The sequence below is a fragment of the Panthera uncia genome (genome assembly GCF_023721935.1).
Source record: "Panthera uncia isolate 11264 chromosome E2 unlocalized genomic scaffold, Puncia_PCG_1.0 HiC_scaffold_19, whole genome shotgun sequence".
NCBI lineage: Eukaryota > Metazoa > Chordata > Mammalia > Carnivora > Felidae > Panthera > Panthera uncia.
Window position 1 is genome coordinate 2,617,258 of NW_026057588.1, and position 26,938 is coordinate 2,644,195.

A 26,938-nucleotide genomic window follows, 5' to 3' on the forward strand; every position below is an offset into this window, starting at 1 on the left:
ATTATTAATAGAAGAAAATGTCTTTGAAAACTGGTATAATGGAATATTTCAAATATACGTGAAAGATAACAGCATAAGGCCCACAGACTTATCACCACCTTAAACAGTTAAATTACCAGCACGCAGTCATTTCATCTATACTGTCACCCATGTTATCCACACCAGATTATTTAACAAAAAAAATCATATGTATAATTATATTCTCAAGTAAATAATCAAGAACGTACTCCTACACAATGACATGGGATGTAAAGATTGGATTCCTTCATAAGGAGGACCTGAGTACCTTTCTCATACCTACAACAATAACTACTCAATAGTATCATTAAATAACAATAAGAGCTCATGTTTCCCTTATTCACCCCCATATAATTTGTGTTTTTCCATTAAGAGTTTGGCAATTAATAAGTCTCCCTCTTTTTCTTATTCTTATAAAAAAATGGATCATTTATCTAGAATAATTTAAGATGTTCTATCAATTTATTACATCCTACTGATACTGCTTCATATGCTGTCCCAGTCAGTCACACTAAAGGTATAATTTTTGCTAGTGGCTTACTCAAGTTCTAGTTCAGTTTATTGTGAAGAACACTTCAGAGGTAGTACAGTTCCTTCTTATTGCCTCCCATTCAAAGAAGTTTTTTATAGCTTTTTATATAAGCTTTTTATAAGTTTTTTATAGCTCAGCACAGAGCCCAACTCAGGGCTCGAACCCATGAGCTGTGAGATCACGGCCTGAGCCGAAGTCGGATGCTCAACGGACTGAGCCACCCAGGTGCCCCTGTGAGAAGTTGCATTTAGAGGCCACAATCTGGAGAACAGAGGTGGTAGTTGCTCGGGAGTTGATCACAATATCTGAACCTGTTCAGTTGAAAAAACTATATCCATCTCTCTATACATTTCAAGTCAAATACACATTGGTTAATGTTGACTTCTTTCAATTACATGGATCACATTAATATCCTTATTCAGTCATTTAAAAAAAATTGATGACTTTACTAAAAATACGATATTGGATACCAGTTCACAATCTTGGCTGATAGTTTTGGTGTTTTGTTTGAATACACCCTGATAAAAATCAACAGACACAATTATTTTTTTTTAGTTTCTCAAAAGTTATTATTTGTATGGATTGGTCATAAACTTCTCACATAATAAGGGTTGTATAGGTATGCAAACATGTTTTAAAGTCACTTTGAGATTGAAACTAATGAGTTATTCTTGGGGCGTCTGGGTGGCTCAGTTGGTAAAGCGTCCCACTTCGGCTCAGGTCATGATCTCACATTTCATGGGTTCAAGCCCCGGGTTGGGCTCTGTGCTGACAGCTCAGAGCCTGGAGCCTGCTTCAGATTCTGTCTCCCTCTCTCTATGCCCCTCCCCTACTCACAGTCTGTCTTTCAAAAAATGAATAAAGCTGTTAAAAAAAAAAAAAGGAATTCGTAATTACATTTATCTAAAATATCTAACGATTGGTGGAAGAGTATAAACCTCCAACTCCCATGTGGAGATAGGACTCTTAAGAAAAAAGAACTAGAGATTCCACATTTAAGAGAGCAGAGATCATCGGGGACTTCAATATTCTCAGATTCTCAATGTTACCCTGACCTGGAACCAGATTTCAAAATTACTATGACATTCGAATGATCCTCCAAATCTGAAACTCTTCCTACCCAGCAAGGACCTCACGATCCCCTGATCAGTAGGAATTTTTAATGTGGTCACCCCTCACAGACGTGTAGCGTTTAACAGCATGGTTTGTTCCGGCAGATAAAGTTCTACTCAAGGAGCGTAATGATGGATATTTCAATATTCTTTCTCCGAGAGCACAGTGCACATAATTTAGCCCCTACCCATGTCTCCATGGCGTCCATTCCCTTTTGATTAAGGGAATAGAATGAGTCTCTTTTGCCCTTGAACGACTACAGTTCAAACATAGGAGTGACCCGTGGTGATCACAGGTGTTAAGTAGTCAGAGACTCTTCCAAGTTGACTCTGATTTACAGAAACTGTGTAAATTCTCACTCCACATAAAATGACATCTTTGTTGGAGAATTAAATTCATTACATGTTTTCTTTTCAAAGTTATTTCTGGAACTTTCCCTTGGTTTAAAATTCTTCTCTGATAAAGTTCATATGTATATTGTACTACATTTTCTTAAAATTACCCTTCAATTTTAATTGGTTATAAAAATTACAATTGTATCTAAACATTTTAAACAAATCCATCTGCCTATAAAGTTGATGTGAATGTTTATGTCTAAATATGCCACGACTCCCTCCTCCTTCAATAACCCAAGGCCTAAAGGTTGCTGTCAATTGGTGTGCATCCTTGGAGAAACATCTTCTCTACAGTGACGTAGTAAAATCTCCTTTAAATAACCACTATCTGACCCTTTTGTTGCTTTTAAGGACATATTCTGAATGTCCTCTATGCAGAAAAAATGTGGTTTATGGAAAGCCCTACAGGAGACATGAAGATAGTAATACATATATTTTGGATTTCCTCCAGATCTTCTGCCCCAGTTAAGACCAATTTCCACTTGAAATTGATGGGCTCTTCCAACTTGGAAATGGGGATTATCTTCCTCATTCAGGCAGCACTGGGGATCCTGGGAAATTCCCTCCTCTTTGGTATTTATACCTTCACTTTGCTCACAGGACACAAGTTGAAACCCAAAGACTTGATTCTCAACCAACTGGTCTTAGCCAACAACTTGGTGCTTTTCTCCAAAGGGATCCCTCAGACCATGGCAGCTTTTGGATGGAAATCTTTCCTAGATGACACTGGATGTAAAGTTGTCTTCTATGTACACAGGGTGAGCAGAGGAGTTGCCCTCAGCATCACCTGCCTGTTGAGTGGCTACCAGGCCAGTAAGCTTCATCCTAAAATCTCTGGGGTGATGGGGCTCAGAACATCTCCAAAATGCATTGGCTTCTGCTGTTTCCTCTGCTGGATCTTGCATCTCCTGTTAAATATCTACACGCCAATGAAAATGACTGGGCCAGTGAACAGCAAAAACCTGACTTTAAAAAATATATTTGTCTACTGTTCTAAACTACCACAAGATAAACTTGGAGGCTCACTAAATGCTGTCATATATTTTTATTTTGACTTTGTGTTTTTGAGCATCATGGTGTGGGCCAGTGGCTCCATGGTCCTTGTCCTGCTCAGGCACAAGCAGCGAGTCCAACACATTCACAGCCGCAGCCTTTCCCCCAGACCCTCCCATGAGGCCAGAGCCACACAAACCATCCTGATGCTGGTGAGCTCCTTCATCTGCTGTTACTGTCTCTCTGCCATTTTGTCTCTTTGCATAACATTTATTCAGAGTCCAAACGAGTGGCTAGTAAACATCAGTGTGTTTGCAGCATCAAGTTTTCCAACATTCAGCCCATTTGTGTTCATCAGCAGTGATGTGCATGTCTCCCGGTTCTGCTTTGCCTGCTGGACAAGGAAAACAATTTCCTTAATCTGGTAAAACAGGTGTATATCTTTTGATCTGTGCAGATAAATCTATTTTTAGTTTCACCCTTCATTAAAATATACATGACTATTTGGTGCTAGTTACAATTCTAGGATTCTGTGATATCCAGTGATTAACACCCCACTCTCATACAGGCACAGTAGAGCCAAAATAGATTTATACAATATGCAATTATTACTTAACATACACAGGCTGTATTCCTCAACTAAGAAGTTTAAGGTCCTTTACAGAGTATAGTGTATGAGAACTACCAAGTTTGCCAACATAAGTAAAATGTCACCTATATCTGGTAAGGGCTTCTCAATAGTTGTAATAGGTTTTTTCCCTAAACATAAGTGAATGAGACTGTATCTATCAGGGAAAAGACCTGGAATGGCCCATATGGGGAAGGTACACGCAACCTTTTTTTTTTTTTTAATGTTTATTTATTTTTGACAGAGAGAGAGAGAGAGAGAGCGTGAGCAGGGGAAGGGCAGAGAAAGAGGGAGACACAGAATCTGAAACAGGCTCCAGGCTCCGAGGTGTCAGCACAGAGCCTGATGCGGGGCTTGAACTCAAGGACAGCAAGATCATGACCTGAGCCAAAGTCGGATGCTCAACAGACTGAACCACCCAGGCACCCCTGTACACGCAACCTTAATAAACAACAAAACTGTAGTGTTTGTGGCAGAATACCACAGATCAGAGAAAAATTCTAAACTTTGTCCTAACAATGACAAAGGTCAATGAAGAGGTGTAGGAACATGTGTGAATCATCACCTTTGCTTTTTAGATGTCATTTAGTACATACATAATAAAATGTGTTTCATTTTAATAAACTTCCATTTGACTCCCAATTTTGGTTAAAATATTATGGTTTAATGGTTCTCAAACCTAGTGTGTTTCCAACCTTCAGTCATTGGCATTTATTTTAAACAAAAGGCAGGGACACCTGGGTGGCTCAGTCGGTTGAACATCCCATCTTGATTTCGGCTCAAGTCATGATCCCAAGGTCGTGGGATCGAGCCCTGCATCAGGCTCTGTGCTGAGCGTGGAGCCTGCTTAAGATTCTCTTTCTCTCTCTCTCCACCTCTCTCCCCTGCTTGCACTCCCCCTAAAATAAAATAAACAAACAAAAGACAAAATTTCAAGAGCTTAAGCATTTTTCACTCTATTTCTCACATTTAGTATCAAATATAAGAGTTCTTTTTTTCCCCACTGGCCTATTTTTCTCTATTTAATTCACGCTGTTCATATTGTCCTTAAGGATTTTATCTTATTTTATATTAGTTTAGTTTAGTTTAGTTTAGTTTAGTTTAGTTTGAGAGAGAGGGAGAGAAAGAGAGAGGGAGAGAGCTGGGGGGAGGGCAGAGAGAGAGGGAGAGACAGAGAATCCCAAGCAGCCTCTAAACTGTGAGCACAGAGCCTGACACGGGGCTCAAACTCACAAACCATGAGATCATGACCTGACCTGAAATCAAGAGTCACATGCTTAACTGACTGAGCCACCCAGGCGCCCCGTGTCTTTAGGATTTTAATTCAATCTTTCAATTTTGCTGAAGAGTCCAGGCAATTTTACAACTACAGTAAAACCTTGGTTTGTGAGTAACTTGTTATGTGAGTGTTCGTTCCACAAAAGAAGCAAACATTTCTAAGACATTTTAACTTTATAAATCAAGCAATGTCTTGCAATACGAGTAGTACATGATGCCAAACGTTACATGATTACAACTGAACCAATGGTTCTTCTCTCTCTCTCCCTCTCCCTCTCTCTCTGCAGGATCGTGGGTGATTGTCTCCCATGCTCAGATGCTCAGTCTCAGGCCATGGTATTTGGCAGAAATCAGTGATTTTTCAGAATGCTGGAAGTTGCCTACAACTGGTACTAGTGTATTTTTTGTCACTTCAAAGCACCTGTGGACAGTCATTTGCTTATCCATACAAGAGAAAGCTTAGGAAGGCTTTGCTTCATTCTAGGTCAGGCTGCCTGCAGATATAGACCCTTTCCTCTGCTGCCATATTGCCTTATATGTTTAATGTAACATAGTATATGACAAGAGTGTATTAACATTATACTGCAGTCAATATCCACGCGAGCATATACAATGACCCCTGTGCAGAAAAAGATTCCATTGAGCCAACAGACAGCAGTGATTCTGTTATAACGAAAGTTGTCCTACACAATAACTCTCCTCTCATCTCCCTCACACCAGCCATGAAGGTTTTCAAAGGTAAGTGCAGGTTAATTTATTTTTCTTTATATTTTGTATTCTATTACAGTATTGTAATCATTTTTATTTGAATATTTTTGGGTTGTGAAATGAATCATCTGAGTTTCCATTATTTTTTATGGGGAAATTCACTTTGATATACAAGTGCTTTGGATTACAAGCATGTTTCTGGAACAAATTATACTCGTAAACCAAGGTTTTACTGTATTTTATAGTTAATTTTGATAAATCCTAGGACTGAATGCTGTCTTCGAGAAAGTATAACCTTATTTATTTGCACACAGAAAATGACATTTAAAGGCCTCCTTAAGTCCAATTAATTTTTATAAAAATTTCATGAACTGTGCAACTCTTTCTTGAGCTCAAGTTTGCACAATAGTCTCTGACGAGGCCTTATCGTTCCCATTATATCCATTCACACAGTCCCCGCTATCAGGTCAGGGTGTGTTTCTCTAAACCACCCTGATTAAATGCTTTCTAATTACCAGTCACCACTAACTTCTGTCTTCTCTAGTCCTAAGGTAATTCTTAGACCAATGAATTCCTGAATAGTTGATGAGAATACATTGTATCTATAACTGAGCCTTAGCCCAAGGACACCTAATCCATACAGTTGATCAACGAAGCCACAGAAGATACAGCAGTTTCCTTATCTGTGATGACCCCACCTCTCTGACTCAGGCAGACCCACCTCCCAGTGAGCTCTCGGAGACCTGTGCTTATGCCCGCCGCCCTCAGTTCTTTCCTCACCTGCATGTCTGTCCCCTGACCTTACTGGTCTGTATACTCTATGGCAGATTTCATATTTTCTAACAGTGCGCCTGAAATTATTTTATCTTTATGGGTTTACTAACAATTTGCTCATACACACAAGCTAACTATCCTCATGTCCATCTGGAAGATGAGAAAACACATTTACAGCCTATGAACTCCAGCCATCGTTCCACAGCACCACTCGACTCAACCTTGTTTGTCCAAGTTCCAGACCCTGTTTTTAATGGAAATACTTTGCTTCCAAGTAACTGATCATCCTGTTTCTGAAGTTGAATGAACCATTTGGGGAAAGGTGTTTCTTTTGCATTTTATGGACTGATCTGTGTTTCACCTGATTTTCAGCCAAGCTATCACTTTCTGGGTCTGTGAACACTGATAGGGATACTGATTGTGTTTATGTTTCATGCCTTGCCCCTCATGACAGAAGTCTCACTCAAGAGAAACCTGCTAGTTAAATTTAACATTCAACCTTTTTGGTTTCCCATTTCCTTTTTTTTTTTCTCTTTTCAGCTCTGTTCAGGTTATGTATAATTCATCTCCATTAAATTCTTACATTTTGGGGCGCCTGGGTGGCTCAGTCGGTTGAGCGTCCGACTTCAGCTCAGGTCACGATCTCACGGACCGTGAGTTCGAGCCCCGCGTCGGGCTCTGGGCTGATGGCTCGGAGCCTGGAGCCTGCTTCCAGTTCTGTGTCTCCCTCTCTCTCTGCCCCTCCCCCGTTCATGCTCTGTCTCTCTCTGTCTCAAAAATAAATAAACATTAAAAAAAAATTTTTTTTAATTCTTACATTTTATTTATGTTTTTTGGTGCTATAATTTAAGGACCACACTTATGTTTACCCCATTTTTTTCTTTACACTTTTATTGTGAAATGTAACATTACTACAGGGAATTATTATACATATATTATATATATATGCATATATATTAAGTATATTTAGAATATTATATATGTATATATATTAAATATATATATTTAGAATTTAACAAATGTTCCTAAAATAGATACTTCTGTATCTGCCACTGAGGGAAATACAAAGTATACTTGTAGTGTGCCCTGCCATGTCAAGTGCTCCATCCCAGACACGGTCTACACCTTCTCCAAGAGGAAAGCAACATTCAGATTTTTAAAGTCGGCATCTTTTGGACTTAAAGAAATTTTTAACGCTTATCCATTTTTGAGAGACAGAGTGCAAGTTGGGAGTGGGGCGGGGGGTGGGGGGAGAACACAGAATCCGAAGCAGGCTCCAGGCTCTGAGCTGTCAGCACAGCTCCCGACATGGGGCTCGAATTCATGAACTGAGATCATGACCTGAGACAAAATTGGAAGCTTAACCAACTGAGCCACACAGGTGCCCCTTTTGGATTTTCTCAATAGTTTTCCTTACTATGCATAAATTCTAAAACTATAGTTTGTTTTTGTATATTATGGACATTTACATGAGTGAAATCATATATTATGCATTTATTTCTTTTGCCCAACCCATGTCAGTAAGATTCATTTATGCTGTTCAATGTGTCTGTGTCATCCATTTTCATTGCTGTTGAGGGTACCATATTCCACTTTCCTAACGGCACACGGGAGAAAAATGAGGCAGAAACAAGTCAGCTGCAAGAGAAAGGGAGCAGGGGACGACAGTTTGGAAGGATGGTTGCCCCAAACTCCTCATTCTCGTATTTATTGGGAAAATCATATCAATCATCAATAGACATCACAATTCATTACACCGTTTAAAGAGTGTTCTCAGGGGGAAAACAGAGCTTGTTGAAAGCATGTAGCGGGAGTAATCTATGGCTGAGCAGGCACAATCAAAGCATCTGATCAGACCCATAACAGGTGGTCATGGTCTCTGAGAAGGCGGAGAAATACGAGCAAAAGCAGCAGGTGGCTGTCCACCCTGAGCGGGCCAGGCGTTCCCAGCTGCTCGGCTTCAGCAACATCAACCGCCTCCCCAGAGAGACATTTCACTAGATGTTTTTCTTAGAGCTATATTGTTTATTGTATAGTTCTAGTTAATGTTTTCCTCCAATATTATGTTTTAAGCATCACATTGATCTGAGGGCCCATTACACCGTATCACGATTTCTATTCTACAGTGATGGACCTTTGTATTGCTTTCACGTGTTGGGAGTAACAATGCAGCTGTGTAAGTTTTCGTCCATGTTTTGATGCATATTAGAACATATTTCTTTAGAGAAGTTCCCTCCCACACCAGGTTCTGTAACATAGTCTATCATAAATCAAGTGATTGTCCAGATGTATGTGGATCTCCTTCTAAACTCTACATGGTCCCCACTGATCTGTATGTGTAACTCTGCAAATATCTAATATCAAACTGTCATTTTTAGTTTTATAACAAGCCCTAATTTCTGAAGAACAATCCACCTTATCTTTTTTTTTACCTTCTAAATGTGTCTTGATGATTATTTTTCCTGTGAATTGTAAGTTTTAACTTCTTTTTTAAATGTTTTTATTTATGTTTGAGACAGAGAGAGACAGAGCATCAGCAGGGGAGGGGCAGAGAGAGAGGGAGACAAAGAATCCGAAGCAGGCTCCAGGCCCAACGCGGGGCTCGAACTCACGAACTGTGAGATAATGCCCTGAGCTGAAGTCGGACACTTAACCGACTGAGCCACCCAGGTGCCCCGAATTGTAAGTTTTAAAAACCAACTGTCAACTTCAACCAGAGTAGCAAGAGTCAACAAAATAAAAACTTAAAATAAGCATTTCAGCACTTGCAACTCTTTCTCTTAAAACTATCAACCAAACCAGAATTTACTTTGAAATTGTGTATGTCTGCAAAATTATTTTTTTTTTAAATAGTAGAAAACATTATCAGGATATGGATTATCCTTACATCCCAGCCCCATTTCACCATCCTGCTTGTTTTTTCCTAATTTGAATATTAGTTTTTAAGAGTCATTATGGCAGATTCCTAGTTTGGAAAAAAAAATTCTGAGGTCTAATATGCCCACAAATATATATTTTTTTAAATGTTTACTTATTTATTTTGACAGAGAGAGATAGGGAGTGAGCAGAGGAGGAACAATGAAAGGGAGAGTAAGAGAATCCTAGGCAGGCTCTGCACCATCAGTGCAGAGCCCGATGTGGGGCTCGAACTACCCAACCGTGAGATCATGACCTGAGCCGCAATCAAGACTCTGATGCTCAACTGACTGAGCCACCCAGGCACCCTTATGCCCACAAATATTTTGATTGCTTTTTCTTTCAAATGGCATGCATATTGGCTGAGGACATTTCTTTTGAAACTTTATTTACTACTTAGCCCATTCTATCTTTTCAAAATATTTTAAGGTTTTTTCAATTAACTTAATTCCAGTGTAATTCAGGTACAGTGTTATATTAATTTCAGGTGTACAATACAGTGATTCAGCAGTTCTCTATATTTTTTAATGTTTTATTTAAACATTAAATACAGAGTGTGTGAGAGCACCTGTGAGAGGGGAAGGGGCAGAGAAAATCTCAAGCAGGCTCTGTGCTGTCAGTGCAGAGCCTGATGAGGGGCACGAACTCACGAGTCATGAGATGATGACCTGAGCCAAAATCAAGAGTTGAATGCTTACTCAACTGAGCCACCCAGGGACCTGTTTTGTTTCTTAAATTCCATGAGTGAAATTAAATGGTATTTGTCTTTCTCTTATTTCACCTAGAATTATACCCTTCAGATTCATCCATGTTGTTGCAAATGACATTTCATTCTTTATGGCTAACATTCCTATACATCCTGAAGATGTACATACACACATATACATATTATACACACATTGTATACACACACACATCTTTATTGATTCATCTACTGATGGACACTGGCTATTTCTAGATGTTGGCTATTGTAAATAATGCTGCCATAAACATAGGGATGCCTGTATCTTTTCAAATTCATGTTTTCGTATTCTTTGAGTAAATGCCCAGTAGTGGAATTACTGGATCATACGGTAATCCTGCTTTTAATATTTTCTGTAATCTTCCTATTGTTTTCCACAACAGCTGCACCAGTTTGCATTCTCACCAAGAGTGCTGGAGGGTGCCTTTCTCCTCCACATCCTTGCCAACACTTGTTGCCTTTTGCGTTTCTGATTTTAGCCATTATGACAGGTGTATGGTGATAGCTCATTGTGGTTTTGATTTGCACATCACTCATTAGTGATGTTGAGCATCTTTTCATGTGTCTGTCGGCTGGCTGAGGATATTCTTGATACACATAATTTTTACTTCAATATTTTAAAAACATTTATTTCATGGTACATTTGCATTCACTAACTGTGGAAAGGGAAGAGCTCAAAAAGATTCTTGTTCCTCTATATTTCCTACTGTACATGTGCATAACTTTCTCCTGTCCTTGATTCTCCTTATTACAATGGGTCTAAACAGCATGTTTCCCTTTTGTAAACAGTCTCCCTCAGTAACTTCCTCCTTCTTTGTGTTTCATTATCTATAGGTCTGCTTCTCCTTTCATGTCTTAAGATGTTTGGCTTTCCTTTAAAATTTCCAATGGCTTTACCCCTTTCCAACGGCTTTTGAGATTTCCTCCATCTGGTATTTCTTTTTTTTTTTAATTAAGCTCTACACCCAATGTGGAGCTTGAACTCACAACCCTAAGATAAAGAGTCACGTGCTCTACCCATTGAGCCAGCCAGACATCCCTGCTATTTTTTAGTTGTATAGGCATTATCATTTATCCTATCTATATTGTGTTCTTTACCAAACCATTGTATCTGACGTCCAATGTTTCCACATATCACAACTTTTAAAGTTTACTTTTACTGTTTTTGAGAGAGAGCATGCACCTGCAAGAGCGCAGGAAGGGCAGAGGGAGGGAAAGAATCTTGAGCAGGTTCCATGCTCAGCGCAGAACCCAACACAGGGCTCGATCTCACAACTGTGAGACCATGACCTGAGCCAAAATCAAGTCAGATGCTTAACGAACTGAACCACCCAGGTGACCCAACTATCACAACTTTTATATTGTACTATATTACTAATATCCTCCTCACTTTGAAAACCACTACTACATTTTATCTTAGAGACATTTTAGTCTTTTACAATATATGTTTTTCCAGTGTTATAGGGAGCCCCTTTTACAATGGTTTTGGTTACAAATAACTTTGAAAGGTAAGGCCAAACAATGCCTTCTTCACTAGTTATGAAGAAACCAGGAAGTCATGGTAATGAAAAGGGGGGTGTCCAACAGTCAAGTAATCTTTCTGCAGTAGCAGCTGCTAGGTTTTGCTTGCCAATCTGCCATAGCCTTGTCTAGTAAGGAAACCACAAGGCCAAACGGATTGAGAAAGATTACTCCTCACATAGATAGTGTAAGAAAGCTGGCAAACATTCTGTCACCTCCTGCTATGCTTGTCACATAGGACACCACCAAACCAAAGGGACCAGATTATAGGCAGCATGTGTAGTGGTACTGTTGCTGAGGAGCCAGTTCAAGCCTGGATCTGAGTGGTTTTACATTCTTGCAAATGGACCCTAGGGAGGGAAAGATTAAGTGGAAATTTCCATGCCTCACAGGAACCAGGAAGGTAGTGAAACTCTCATACACTGATGGTAGGAAATATGAAAAGAAATAACCATTTCACATCAGTTTGGCAATTTCTTAAAAAGTTAAATATTTACCTACCCTACGCTTCAAGCATTGCACTCAGAGGAAGTAACACAAGAGAAATGAAACATGTATCTGTATAAAGACTTATACGTGAATTTTCATAGCAGCTTTATTTGTAACAGCCCAAACCTGGAAACCCAGATGTCAATGAACAGAGGAACAGAACGTCAGACAGCAGTAGATTCACACCAGAGAATACTACTCAGCAGTGAAAGAACAAACTATTTTTTTGAATCTCTAATTATGCAGCATATATGAAACCAGAAAAATTCCAATCATCTAGAATTCTAGAAAATGTAGTCTATTGTAAAGGAAAGTAAATCCAGGTTTGCCCAGAGAGCCAGAGAGGGCAGGGAAAGAGATTAATAACAAGCAGGAGTTAAACATGTGTGGGACTTATGTTTATTATCACAATTACGATGATTTCATGGATTATACTTGTCAAAAACTTATTTATACAAAATACCAATTTATACACTTTAAATACGTGCAATTTACTTCATGTGCAATAACTTAATGGTTAAGCAATCATTCAAAATAAAGTATGGATCTCCCCCTTTATAAAAAATCAGGTTTGTCAACCCTCTACTATCTCCATCACCTCTTTTTTTTTTAATGTTTATATTTGAGAGAGCGAGCAAGCATGGGGGAAGGGCAGAGAGAGAGAGAGAAAGAGAGAATCCCAAGCAGGCTTTGCGCTCTTACAGCAGAGCCCGACATGGTGCTCAAACTCATGAACTGTGAGATCATAACCTGAGCTGAAATCAAGTGTCAGATGCTTAACTGACTGAGCCACCCAGGCGCCCCATCCATCACTCTCTGCTAACGCTTTAGGAGGAATGCCTTACCTCAGGAATAGCAAATACTGTTGAGCAATGAAGGATGTTTCCGCCTTAGTCACAGAGGCCATACCACTGGACTGTGAGATCTCCCGTCCCTATGCTTGTTCTCCTACATGTCTAGTAAGTCTTCTAAGGTCAACAGCCCAGAAAGCCACAAGAATCCACAAAACCTTTACTTTCTATGCAAATGACCTCAGCTACTCAAGACACACAGGCCCGAAGGTACGTGCCCACCCTACAGAGCCACAGCCACAGTCACTGCAGCAGCTGTGGGTACACTTTTAGAAGAGGCACGGCCCACCTGTTCGCTGCAGGCTCTACCTCTCCCTGTCAACGCGATGTCTGTGCACCAATGACGGTATTCCCTGGGCCCTACAGCTTTAGGATCAGTGACACTACTTTACAAAACTCTAGACATCAGGGCACGTGGCTCCTCTGAAGGACCTGGGGAAGAAAACTCCCCTTCACCATGCGGTCATCACAGAATATGCACCATAAGCAAAGAAACTAGTCCCGGAAGCACCGGATACTGTCTCCAGTGCCTGCTCATCAGTGTGACCTCTGGGCCTGCAAAAAGACCTTGGCATTCAGGCTGCCAATCAGTTGTACAAAGCCTACAGTCTTTCCTTGGAGGCCACGGGCAACAGTGTGAACTAGGCCCGAACTGAAGAGCCGTCCTCTGCCATTACACGGTCTCTTCTGAGGCGCACCAAAGTTTGGGACTCCCACGCAAGCTGTTCAGCCCTGCATGTTTTCAAAGCACCTGTTAGTGAATACAACCCCCAAGACAAAAGGTGGCTTGAACAATAAGGCCTTTTTTACTGCACAAACCATAGCAAGGTGAGCCCGTGTACAGGTTGGTGACATGGAGACTGGAAAATCCACCACAAGTGTCATGAAAACAATGTCCATGAAGACAAACCAACAAGTCACCAACAGAACACAAATAAGGTCTTTTGGGAGAAAACTGGGTCAAGAATGTGACAAATTAAAGAGAAGGTAATGATGTCCCCCTAAAGGCTCAAGTTGCTCATTTTCTCCAGAGAAATCTGAGGTCTACTTCCGTAAATACCACGGGAGCCTGGGCATTTCAGACAGTAGAGTTCAGAGGACTTACACCACAGAAACTGGCAGTGACACAATCTCGGCAAGCGCCCCACCCAGGTTAGGAAGAGTGGCTCCTGGAAGCTTCCCACATACCTGGAATATACAGGGAATCTTCCCTGTGGTGTTTTAAGATGCAGGAGTTCAACTTCAGGAAGATGTCTCCTTCACGAAGGCTCTCCTCCAATGTCTTTATATCAAACAGGTAAACAGCCTGTTCCCTACACGGCCATGGCTTTGCTCTGTGTGAACTTCCCGGTGCCTGATGAGGGGAGACTTTTGGCTGAAGGCTTTTCCACATTCACTGCACTCAATGAGGTCTTTCTCCAGTGTGGACTTTTTTGTGTCAAATGAGGTCACATCTCTGGCTGAAGGCTTTCTCACATTCAGTGCACTCATAAAGCCCACCTGCACTGTGAACGTTCTGGTGCTCAATCAGAGCAGGCCGCTGACTGAAGACTTGCCCACATTTGCTGCATGTATACAGACTTCCTGTGTGGTGGTGAATGAGGTTAGGCCTTCGGCTGAAACCTTTTGCGCATTTGTCGCACTCATGAGGCCGTTCTCGGATGTGAACTTTTTGGTGTTGAGCAAACTGGGTGTCACTGAAGAATTCCCCATGTTCCCTGCACTCGGGAGCCCCGTCTCTAGCGTGAACTCTGTTGTGTTGAATGAGGTAGGATTTGCGGGTTAAGGATTTCCCACATATCCTGCACTCATAACGTCTTTCTCTAGTGTGAACTCTCTGGTGTTGAGTGAGTCCAAAACTTTGGCTAAAAAGTTTCCCACACTCCTTGCACTCATAAGGCCTTTCTCCAGTGTGAATTCTACGGTGTTTAATGAGGCAGGAGTTGTCAGTAAAACATTTTCCACATTCACCACACTTATAAGGCCTCACTCCAGTGTGAACTCTCTGATGTTTAATGAGGCTGGAGCTATGTCTAAAGAATTTCCCACATTCACTGCACCCATAGGGCTTTTCTCCAGTGTGAATTCTCTCATGTACAGTAAGGGTAGACTTTTGGCCAAAGAATTTTCCACATCTGCTGCACTTGTAAGGCTTTTCCCCAGTGTGAGTTCTTTGGTGCTGAATGAAACCGAAGATATTGGTGAAGAATTTTCCACATTCATTACATTTATAGGGCATTTCTCCAGTGTGGACTTTCTGATGCTGCAAGAGGTTAAACCTTCGGGTGAAGGATTTCCCACATTCACTGCATCTGTAAGGCTTTTCTTGGGCACGGACACTCTGGTGTTGAGCAAGAGAGCATTTGTGGCTGAAGGCTTTCTTGTCTTCACACCAACTGTGATGGCTTTTCCCACTGTGAACAGCTTCCCCACACATGGTGCTACTGTGAGCTTTCTGTCCATCACGACTGGCCTGGTGCTGGTGCTCGCCTGAACCGGTGAGGAAGTCCTTGTTGACCTCCCCACAGGTGAAGGACTCCCCTGGCACATGGAACCTGCAGCTCTTCACAAGTGAAGCCCTTTTCAGGGGTTTCTCTACACTGTGCTGCTTCCCGTGCTGGTGAAGGTTTGCAATGAAACTGGTCCGTCTCCCACATGTGCGAGGTCTCAGCTGGGGATGTGTTCTCTGATGCAGAGCCACACCCAAAATGTCTTTCAGGACCAGACCACATATCTCACAGGGGTGTGCCTTCTGGGGATCTGGGCTTGCCTGGTGAGTCCTAACCTGCGACGCTCCTACAAAAGCGCTCTGCTCAGAAGGTGCCTCCCCATCCCCTGCTCCATGCCAACAACCTGCAAGCAGAGAAATTCTAGTGAAGTACACAGACGCAGTAGTGGGAAGAGGCAGCACCATCATTAACGTGTGTCCAATACACCAGTGGATGAGTTGATGGCACTGTTTCTGGGACAAAGGAGTTGGGGTCAGGGTCAAGAAGCTGCTTCTAAAGGTCACATAGTGGGGAGGCCTCACCAGGTGAAGAACACATGGTGGGGGCGTGGCACAGGGAGGAGCAGTAGGATCCACAGCTCACTCCTCTGCTAATGGCTCTCGGTAAATCCTTGCCCGTAACTGTGCAGAAGGGCGCACCTGGGCCCAGGAAAACCAAGTGTAAGAGAGCTGGTGTTTAAGAACCACGTGAGGATACGTGCACACCCCACGATATGGTATGTACAGGGCGACGTGACAGAGCGCTGCAGAGGAAGCAATAAGAGAGGGGCTCAGAGAAGGGGGAATGAACCAAATTCAGAGTAGAAATGACAAGTCAGCAAGTGTCAAGAATGGCGAAGGAAGTAGAAATGAGGTGGCCAGTGGCACCAAGACTTGAGCGGAATAGGACAGGTTTCTGGTATCATCTGAACACAGCCCCGATGAGCCCATCTCGTCATGGCTGGAGTCACGTTGATCCTGTGAAGCACCCAGGCCTCTCCTCCCCAACCTGAGGTTCAGGAACTAAATAGGACCTGCATAATTCAAGTCCTAAGGGAAAGGCAGGACAGATGAGTGGTCCGCATGGGCCCAGAGCAACTAAACACATAAGAGACCACAGGAAAGAAAATTAGTATTACCAAAACAATCCTCAGAGGAGGACCCTGCAAGAACTGCCATAGTCCCCGTGAGAACTGACCATGGCAGTGCCCACAGTTCCTGGCACAGGCAGGGACAAGGGAATGTCCTCACTTATAGAAAGTGGGCAAAACCCGGGGCAGGGAGGTGGTGTGGATTTGGACCGAGTCGGCCAGACAGTGAAAGGGCAAGCAAGGTGGAAACCAGTAGCATAACTGCAAGACTACTGGTCACGTGAATCCTTCCCAGCGAGGCCCTGGGGCAGTGCACTCAGCCCAACCCTAACAACAGGTAACCGGGAAATGGGGAAGGAAGCAGCGCCCGTGTTTCTGATGGGACAAGTACCCAGCTACCCCTGGGATAAAAACAGAAAAGCAGAGCTTAGCCCAGGTCCCTGGGGTAGGAATGAGGGCCTTACCCAGGGAGGTCACAAGTGCAAAGTTCTCCAGCATCACATTGTGGAATAGCCATCTCTGAGCCTCATCGAGGAGACCCCATTCCTCCCAAGAGAAGTACATGGCCACGTCTTCAAATGTCACACTGTCCTGTCAGGATGGAGACAGATGAAACCACAAATAGCCCCTCTCCCAAAGATCCAGAGTCTCTTCCCCCAACAAAACCACCCCATTAGGGGCGCCTAGGTGGCTCAATCGGTTAAGTGTCTGACTTCGGCTCAGTTCGTGACCTCATGGTTTGTGAGTTTGAGCCCCATGTTGGCTTCTGTGCTGACAGCTCGGAGCCTGGAACCTGCTTCAGATTCTGTGTCTCCCTCTCTCTGCCCCTCCCCCGCTCACACGCTGTCTCTGTCTCTCAAAAATAAACAAACAGGGGCGTCTGGGTGGCTCAGTCGGTTGAGCGTCCGACTTCAGCTCAGGTCACGATCTCACGGTTCGTGAGTTCGAGCCCCGCGTCGGGCTCTGGGCTGATGGCTCAGAGCCTGGAGCCTGCTTCCGATTCTGTGTCTCCCTCTCTCTCTGCCCCTCCCCCATTCATGCTCTGTCTCTCTCTGTCTCAAAAATAAATAAACATTAAAAAAAAAATTTTTTTTTTTAAATAAATAAACAAAAAAACCTTAAAAAACCCTACCCCATGGGCACCACTGGTGCTCTCTCCTCATGGTCCCTAATCGCTGTTCAGCCCTCAGCAACCACAGCAGATCATCAGATAAACACCATCTAAACTCTGGGCCGGGCACACAGGGCCCCACTCCTCCCGCCAATACCCCCGCTGTCCTCTAGACTGTGCCTCCCAGACAACCAAATCTGGGCGTTCCCTTCAACCTTAAGTCCGCAATATCAGGACCCTGGGGCCATTAGTTCACACTCCCTCTTCACAGGCACATGACTCTGTAGACTGCACCTCTTTTACATCTCTGGAGCCCACAGATGCGTTCCCTCCACCACAACTACCTCCCCGCCCCACAGCACAGGCTTCCCCCTGGACTCTCCCCTCGTCACTTGGCACAAGGCATCACAAGACACTGCTCGCTGAGCAAACTCAAGTAGGATCCAGAACTACTCAATCTCTGATGGCCTCTACTACTAAGCACAGTCCAGAATCCTGCTGGGAAAGCCTCCCCTTCACAGGGAGAAAGCTAGCTGTGTTCTTTGCTTCAACCTCACCAACCAGAACCACCCCACATCTCAGATACACCTTTGTGTGCGGCCCATCCTGCCCCCTCCAGTCACACCTAAACCTTATTCAAAACCCAGCCCCAGTGCTCTTCTACCCTAGGCCTAATAACTCACAGATGACCACAGCGGACTCTGAAATAACCTACCATCCTGACGGAAACATCTCATGTCCCACCCAAGGGTCAACACGAAATCCTGGGGAATCCACAGAAAGGTGAAAAAGCACCAGTTCCAGCCTCAATTACTGCTCTGCCTCCACATGCTTCTCATGTCCACTTCTCTCTTGGAAACCTTGGTAACCTGCCAGATCATCCTTCTTGCCCACACCCTCCTCATGGCCACTTTTCTCCCTCCCCTGTGTCCCCAACACCGACTACCTTCAACAAGGTGCCCAAGCAAGAGACCCAGTTCTTGGCCCACACCATCCTCTTGGACGGTTAAGAGGACCACCACTGAGACTTGAAAATCCCCCCTCCTCAGTGTAAACCACAGCTCCGCCTAGGCTGACACAGCAGCAATCACCTGCGGGATAGCTCCAGCCTGATACCTGCCCCCCACCACCAAAGTGTGCGCACAACTGCCCGCTTAATGCCTCTACTCAGCGGTCTCTGAAACATCTCAGGCCGCATATGGCTGAAACAAACCTCCTGATATCCCCACTGAACACTGCTTCCACCACTGACCACCTCATCTCCATTGACGGAGCTTCCGGCCTTCCAGCTGCTGAGACCAAAAACTTTAGGGTCATCCCTGATTCCTTCCTTTCTCTCCTTCACTTTTCACAACCGAAAGTCTAGTTGGCCCTACTTTAAAAAAATGAATCCACAATCCAACCATTTCTCCCACCTCGAGGGCCACTGTTTACATCTGATAACACTCAACTAGCCAGCCTATTACAGTAGCATTCTTCTGGGTCATCCTTCTCCCTCCCTTATCCCAGCATCCGTCCTCCACTGTGCAGCCAGATGAAGCCTGTTAAGACCTGGATAAGATCACCTGACTCTTTTTTTTTTTTTTTTTTAAAGCAGTAGCCCTGGCCCATTTCAGAATGGCTATTTTTTTTTTTTTAATGTTTATTTATTTTTCAGAGAGAGAGACAGAGACAGAGAGTGAGTCAGGGAAGGGCAGAGAGAGACAGGGAGACACAGAATCCGAAGCAGGTGCTGGGTTCTGAGCTGTCAGCACACAGCCTGACACAGGGCTCAAACAAACTGCCAGATCATGACCTGAACCCAAGTCAGACGCTTAACCAACTGAGCCACCCAGGCGCCCCAACATCACTTTGCTCTTAATCAACCTCCTATTGCCTCCAGAATAGACACCTGACCTCAAAGGCAACCATTCCAGTCCTGCCTCCTGTCCCCTTGCTTCCATGAGGAAAAAAAAAGGAAACCTTCAGTTCCCTGGACGTTCCCAGCTAAATTACGCCTCCAAGTATTTGCACGTATTAGTACCTGTTCCTAGGATAACTTTCCACACCTCTTTCAACTCGTTGCCAGAAACAAGAACCCCTCAGGGCGCCATGCTCAGGGTTTCTCCAAGGTCCCCTAGACCCAAGACCTGGAAGAATGGCAGGCAGAGTCCCAGGACACCTTAACCCCAGGACGCAGACTCCCTCCACTGACCTGTGTTGGCCTCATGAGCATCTCTTCACCCACAGAAACCTGTGAAGAGAGGCAGGCCTTAGAGGAAGGTAACCATGGCCAGACTCCATGGGCTCAGATCACCCTGTACCCCTGCCCCGCTCAAGGGCCAGGTGACCTCAGCTGTCAAACCCTTGTGCCCGAGTGAGACTCTTACCGGGGGTGTGACCTTGCTCAAGATGAAACCTTCCGGCGCCCCACTGTCCTCATCAACCCCCTTCCAATCTATTCTCTTTAAGAGCAACCTTTGGGAAACTTTTACTTATTATTGTTATTATTATTATTATTATTATTAATGTTTATTTTTGACAGGCAGAGCGCGCGCAAGCGATCGGGGGATGGGCAGAGAGAGACAGAATCCGAAGCAGGCTCCAGGCTCTGAGCTGTCAGCTTGAACCCAGGAAAGGTGAGATCATGACCTGAGTCGAAGTCAGAGGTTTAACCAACTGAGCCACCCAGGCGCCCCAACCTTTGGGAAATTTTTAAATCCCAGAGATCGTGTTCCTACTTTGGCCAAAACTCTCTTTCGCATCTAGAGTCCTCACATGAAGGGACAACCCCTCCAGCCCGCCAGTGCCCCCGCCGCACACCCTCTGTTTCCCGACGGCAGAGGGCGGACCCCCCCCCCCCCCCCCCGATTCCTCCCCCTCGGCGCCCCCTGCAGCCCTCTCCCGCACCCAGTCACGCCGGCGCTCAGACGCGGGGTCCCCGCCCGCGAGCGCCTCCCGGGCCCGGACACCGGGACCCGGGCCGCAGGGACGCGAGCAGGCGCCCCGCCCTCGGGCCTGAAGGTTCTGGGTGGGGGAGGGCGGGGAGGGTCCGGGGGCCGCGCGTTTACCTCAGCCGGGTCCCTGCGCGGACTCTGTGGGCGGAGCGGACTCCCGGGCCGGCGGTCCCTGTCCCGACCCCGGCGCGGGGCAGCCCGGGGCAGCCCGGCGAGTCGCGGACGCCAGTCTGCGCGGCGGGGACATCGCCTCCCCTTGCGCTTTCTTGGTCCCATCACCTCGCTCCCAAACCAGTGCTTCAGCACCTCTACACCGATGTAAGTTCCGAGAAACCAAAATGACCGCCAAGAAGAGGACGCCGGAAGTCCCGCCCCGGCATCACGTGATTCCCGGAAGTGCCCTCTCCTGAGCCTTCTTAGGCTCGGCGCAGCCCGGCGCGCACGGAGAGCATTCTGGGTAGTGTAATTTCTGTAGCTCCGTGGGCTCCGCGAAGGATGTCTCCACAGCTACCCCCGGGCAAGTGCGGCGGCAGCGCGAGGGTCGCTGGGAAGTGGCCTCGCCACCGCGGGGCTGGGCTCCACTCCTTGAGGAAGGGCAACACCCATACTTCTGGGTTCGTTGTTGGAACTGGTCGCCAGAGTGTTTAGAAATATGTTAGACCCAATGAAGCAGAGCTTGCTTCGGAGGCTAGAAATATTATTTCAGATGCCCCCAAAGAGACAGATCCAAATGGACATCTCATTCCGTCGTCACTTGGTACAAAAGGTGTTCACTCCGCAGCTGGAAGCTAATAAACATCATGCTATTGCTTTTTAAAGGAATGTACCCGGAAGCGTTGAAGTCGGTTTTGTTAGCTTCAGAATTTTAGGTCAGGGACAGGAGAGAGAAGACTCCGGATAGGTTCATGGCAATGAACATAGAGGAGGAATGGATGTTGGCCACGCTGAAGCAGGTGGACAAGGGTAAGCCAGGCTCCAGTTCCCTCAGAAAATAATCTTTTCTGCTTAAATTATCCGTAATTGTATCCAACCCGGTAAGCCACAGTTTTATCCGTATCATTTTTTTACTCCATATCCTGAAATATATTCCTCTTATGAAATGATAATGGCACAACTCACTCACTACTACACCCAGTGACCTACTAACAAAGTATATGCTTCTTGTTCTCCTGTTGCTCTAAATGTATCACTGAAACTAATGAGGGAGAGGACAGAGACAGAAGGGAGTAAAAGTTGACTTGAGAAAGCAGCTGGGTAAATGTTTAAACTGGAAGGAAGGGAAACATGCTCCTTTCTGTATTCTGGGTGTGGGCAGGCACTTTGTGCAGGTGATACCTAAGTTGAGACTGACAGTACACATGAGGACAAGCCTCTCGTGGGGAGAGCCAGGTTAAAACAATCCAACATGAAGGTAGATAAAGTGCCAGGGGCGCCTACGTGGCTCTGTTGGCTGGGCGACCAACTCTTCACTCTGGCTCAGGTCATGATCTCACAGTGCGTGGGTCTGAGCCCTGCATTGGGCCTGCCCTGCATCAGCCTACTTAGGACTCTGTCTCCCTCTCTCTGCCTCTCCCCTGCTCGTGTTCTCTCTCTTTCACAAATAAATGAATAAACATTTTTTTTTTTTAAGTGCCAAAAAGAGGAGATAAGAAAAAGCTTGGTGAGGTGGAAGGAGTAGCCAGAAAAGGGCAAGGGGGAAGGCAGGAAAGGAGGAACATGAGGAGTACAAATGTGAGCCCAAGGCCCAAATCTCTGATCTCACTTCTTTTCTATGTACACTCACTAACATCAGGAACCTCAACTAGTCTCGTATCTGATGATATTCTCTCTCTACTTGGGACACCAAAGTTGCATCTATATATCACACCACCTCCAGGAACTGACTGGTACCTCTATCCACCTACTCAGCAAATCCAGATGGACTCGAATTTGCTGTCCCCAGTGGTCATCTTGGTTCACAACAGCTCCATTATCCTAGTTCCTCAGAATACCAACCTGCAGGCCAATCTTAACCACTTTCTCTTCTGTCCCTCCTAACATTCATCATCAAATCAAAGGATAAAAAAATCTGTTTATCTCTCCCAACTAAATGTTCACAGTTGATCCAGCTACCATCCGTTCACCCTTGATGTCTCGTAGTTGTCTCTAAATGATCTCCCTACTTTCCTTGTTCATATGTGGTCTAATCTTTAAATAGTAGCCAGAATGACTAATCTTTCCCAAGTAAAATCATGTCACTTCCCTTTCCAAACCTCTCAATGCATGCTTCTTTACAAAATAAAACCTTAATTCTTGCAATAGGTTTAAAGGACAAACATGACCATGTCTTTCTTGGTCCAACCCTATAAACTTTTCTCCTACAGGGACTTCTTGCTGCCTATAGCCTTCAAGCCATGGCCAAATGCTATTATCAGAATGTTCTTTAATGGACACCTTGTTTAGAATAATAACAGCCATTTATTTGCCTTTTTAAAATTTTTATTTTGGGGGGGGGGGCACCTGGGTTGAGCGTCCGACTTCCGCTCAGGTCATGATCTCACGGTTCGTGAGTTCGAGCCCCGCGTTGGGCTCTGTGCTGACAGATCAGGGCCTGGATCCTGCTTCGGATTCTGTGTCTCCCTCTCTCTCTGCTCCTCCCCTGCTCACACTCTGTCTCTCTCTCAAAAATAAAGATTTAAAAAAAAATTTGTTAATAGTTTTTGAAGTTTATTTATTTTGAGAGATAGGGAGAGACAGCAGGGGAGAGGCAGAGATACAGAGAGAGAATCGCAAGCAGGCTCCGCACTGCCAGTGCAAATTCAAGAACCGTGAGATCATGACCTGAGCTGAAATCAAGAATCAGACGCTTAACCAACTGAGCCACTCACGTGCCCCTGCCTTTTTAAAGTTTTAAATTAAATTATAACTTACATGCTGTAAAATATACCTTTTCCCATGTATTGCTCTGTGGGTTTTGACAGCATAGTTTTTTAATTACTACCAAAATCAATACACTTAATGGTCTGATCACACCCAAAACTCCTCCTGTGCTCCTACATACCTCTCCCTATCCACAGACACTGGTAACCCCATGTGATATCTAGCTCTAAAATTTTGGAGACTCACTTTTCCAGAGAGGCACATAAATGAAATCAAACAGCACACGGCCATTGAATCTAGCTTCCTTCACTTAGCATAAAGCACGTGTGATTCATCCGTGTTGTTCCATGTGTCAGTGGTTCCTTCTTTCCATTACTGGGTGGTATACCACTGTAGGGATGCAGCCTCGATTTCCCAGCTGAGCTTTTGTTTTCAGATTTTGGAAATTACAAATAAAGTCACTAGAAAAACTGTGCCAATACATGTTTTTATTTCACTCACGTAAATGTTATGAACACACCGCAGGGTCATTTGGTAAGTGTGTGTTTTTTGAAGCCACTGTCCCAGTTGACATTCCCACTGGCAAGGTATGAGAGTCCCAGTTGCCCCACAACATCACCAACATGTGCTAGGGCCAGTCTTTTCGGTTTCAGCTATTCAAACAGCTAAGTAGTGGTGTATCATAGTGGGGTTTTTTTCCACATTTTCCTCAGAACTAATGGTATTAAGCAACTTTTTATGTGCATAATTGTCATTGGTCTATATTTGTTGTAGAGATGTCTGATGAAATCTTTTACCCATATTTTCTAATTAATTTCCTAACATTTGAGTTTTGTTTTTCTCGTATAACACTTTTTTTTTTTTAATTTTTTTTTCAACGTTTATTTTATTTTTGGGACAGAGAGAGACAGAGCATGAACGGGGGAGGGACAGAGAGAGAGGGAGACACAGAATCGGAAACAGGCTCCAGGCTCCGAGCCATCAGCCCAGAGCCCGACGCGGGGCTCGAACTCACGGACCGTGAGATCGTGACCTGGCTGAAGTCGGACGCTTAACCGACTGCGCCACCCAGGTGCCCCTCTCGTATAACACTTTTTATATATCATGGATACAATTTTATATGTTATTGTAGCCATAATATATAAAAGACTATATACATAGTCTTTTACCAACCATGTGACTTGCAGATTATTTTCCCCCATCTGTAGATCATCTTTTATGGTTTTTATAGAGCCTTTTGAAGAGCATTAGCTCTTAAATGGGAGGAAGTATAATTTCTCATATTTTTTCCTTAAAACTCATTTTTGGTTTTTGTTTATTTTTTTAAAGATTTTATTTTTAAGTAATCTCAACACCCAATGTGGGGCTCACAATTACAACCCCAAGATCAAGAGTCGCATCCTCTACCGACCCAGCAAGGCATCGCTGTAGTTTTATCTAAGTATTTGCTTAACCATGGTAACAAAGATTTTCCTCTATGTCATCTTCTAGAAGTCGGGTAGTTTTATATCTAGGTCTGTGATGCATTTTGAATAAATTTTTAGAACAGGACTTAAGTGAAACATGAGTTAAATTATCAGAAAAAGGGATGAATCAAGGATGGAAAATTGCTACATGGGGGGGGCAAAAAAAGCAACTGTTGAGATTATGATGTTATTCATAGAGGCAGAAATGACTGAGAGGATTAAATTTGTAGATAAAGCCTGGGGGAACCACTCTATGTGGGTCCATTAAGATATCTATCAGAAAGGCACATTGATATGTCAAATTGCAAGTTGGAAAAATGAGCCTGGAGTTCAGGGAATATCAAGGGTGACAGGGAAAGCGTGGAGGGAGCAACACTGGCCAATCTTACTGAAAACTCCCCCAAATTCATTGACCTGAGGATGCAGAAGTAACCACTGGACTAAAATGGAGTCACTGGTGATTTGGGCAGGAATTGGCTTTGTGGCCACAGACGTGCCTGGGATGGGGAGTGAGGAGGAGGAGCCAGGGAAGGTGAGGACATGGAATGGAGCTGAGGGAGGTGGTGGAACTAGAGTGTTTTTCTTTCAGAAGAGTAGATACGAGGCCGCATTTGTATGCCGATGGGAGTGACCCAGGAGAGATGACGGAGGAGAAAGTGGAAACAGCAGGGCGAAACCATTTCGATGGGAAGAGAAAGGAGGATCCAGAGCCCACTTGGGGAGCCAGCCCTTGTCTACAGCAGCAGCCCTTTGTATATTGTGAGGAGAGAGGAGAGAGGGTGGGAGTCCTCCTAGAGGAAGTATATACTGTAAAAAGGCACTTTCTTATCCCATTTTCTGAAGGAAGAATGACTTGAGGTCATCAGCTCAACATGAGGGAGCCACAGAGTGTGAGGTGGGTTTAGAGAGAAAGGAGAATCTCCGAATAAAAGTGAGGAACAAACATGGAGTGTCAAAGTGTCAGACTTGCATGACCACACATATAATGCTGCAAAATAAACACATCATAATTGTACAGCTCAGTGAATATTCCCAAGAACAACATATCTCTTAAACCAGCACCTCAATCGATAAAAATGACAGCTTCAGAAACCCAGCATTTCTTTCGAGTTTTTTTTTATGTTTATCTATTTTTGAGAGAGGGAGAGACAGAGTGAGAGTGGGAAGGGGCAGAGAGGGAGACACAGAATCTGAAGCAGGCTCCAGGCTCTGAGCTGTCAACACAGAGCCCGCAAACTAACTGTGAGATCATGACCTGAGCTAAAGTCGGACTCTTAACCGACTGAGCCACCCGGGTGCCCCACAAAACCCATCATCTGTGAGCCTTACTTTCAATCCACCAAAGGGTTCTAACATCTAGGAAAGTCAAGGGGAAAATATATAACTGCATACGTTAAATCCCCCTACCATGTTCCAGGAACAGTATCCATTTTTCTTTTTTACACTAAGGTTTTGTTATTCAATGGACCATTAACTATTAGAGCAATACATGAGTTTATCCAGAGATGTAGCATGCAGGAGAGGAAACGGCAGAAGCCAATGGGGATCTAATCTAGAGTTCCACCTACCCAAAAATACTAGGGTTCAGTGTAATGACTTAGAGGCCACTGAGGCGACATATAGTGCTGAAGGAAACCACCTGTGCTCACTCTGCAATAATAAAAGACAAGTTTACATGCAGCAGCATCCAAGAAATATTGGGACCCAAAAGCCACCACTGTTTGAAGATCCCTCTGGAGAAGAGGACTATGGAGTTGGCTGGGACCAGCTGGTTGAGAATCAGGTCTGTAGGTCTCAACTTGTGTCCAATGAGCAAAGAGAAGGTATAAGAACAAAAGAGGGATGAATTTCCTAGGATCCCAACTCCAGTCTGAGTGAGGAAGATGACTCTCAATTTCAATTTGCCGGACCCATTTTACCGTTATAAGGGGTTTTGAATTTTTCGAAGTCAGTGGGGTTAGTAGGAAAAAAAGCAAAAATAAATCTTACCATCACTATAGAGAGTAATTTTCTGTGCTTATCCTAACTC

General features: G+C 44.1%; 2 protein-coding genes across 4 annotated transcripts; one reads left to right on the forward strand and one right to left on the reverse strand.

Moving 5' to 3' along the window:
* The first annotated feature begins 2,479 nt into the window (after positions 1-2,479).
* On the forward strand, positions 2,480-3,561 carry LOC125915866 (vomeronasal type-1 receptor 1). The gene has a single exon (XM_049621918.1). The coding sequence runs from the start codon at positions 2,550-2,552 to the stop codon at positions 3,477-3,479; it is 930 nt and encodes a 309-aa protein (XP_049477875.1). The 5' UTR covers positions 2,480-2,549; the 3' UTR covers positions 3,480-3,561.
* LOC125915846 (zinc finger protein 211-like) lies at positions 3,361-17,383 on the reverse strand. 3 transcript variants are annotated; one of them, XR_007455760.1, is made up of 3 exons: positions 17,002-17,383; positions 14,147-15,811; positions 3,361-3,442 (listed from the first exon to the last, which is right to left on the reverse strand). XR_007455760.1 is itself a non-coding variant. In XM_049621885.1 (2 exons), exons 1-2 carry the CDS (start codon positions 17,099-17,101, stop codon positions 14,397-14,399), a joined length of 1,515 nt encoding a protein of 504 aa, XP_049477842.1. In that variant the 5' UTR covers positions 17,102-17,383; the 3' UTR covers positions 12,027-14,396. The 3 variants fall into 3 exon arrangements, 1 of the variants encoding a protein (XP_049477842.1); XR_007455759.1 differs by having other exon boundaries at positions 3,362-3,445; XM_049621885.1 differs by lacking the exon at positions 3,361-3,442 and having other exon boundaries at positions 12,027-15,811.
* Between the last annotated feature and the right edge of the window lie 9,555 nt (positions 17,384-26,938).

Excerpts from the sequence above, each read along its gene's own strand:
- LOC125915866 (XM_049621918.1), top strand. The coding sequence starts at position 2,550 with ATGGGCTCTTCCAACTTGGAAATGGGGATTATCTTCCTCATTCAGGCA.
- LOC125915846 (XM_049621885.1), bottom strand. The coding sequence starts at position 17,101 with ATGTACTTCTCTTGGGAGGAATGGGGTCTCCTCGATGAGGCTCAGAGA. Across the intron at positions 15,812-17,001 it reads TGCACTTGTGACCTCCCTGG|GTTGTTGGCATGGAGCAGGG; the intron begins GTAAGGCCCTCA and ends CTCTGCTTGCAG.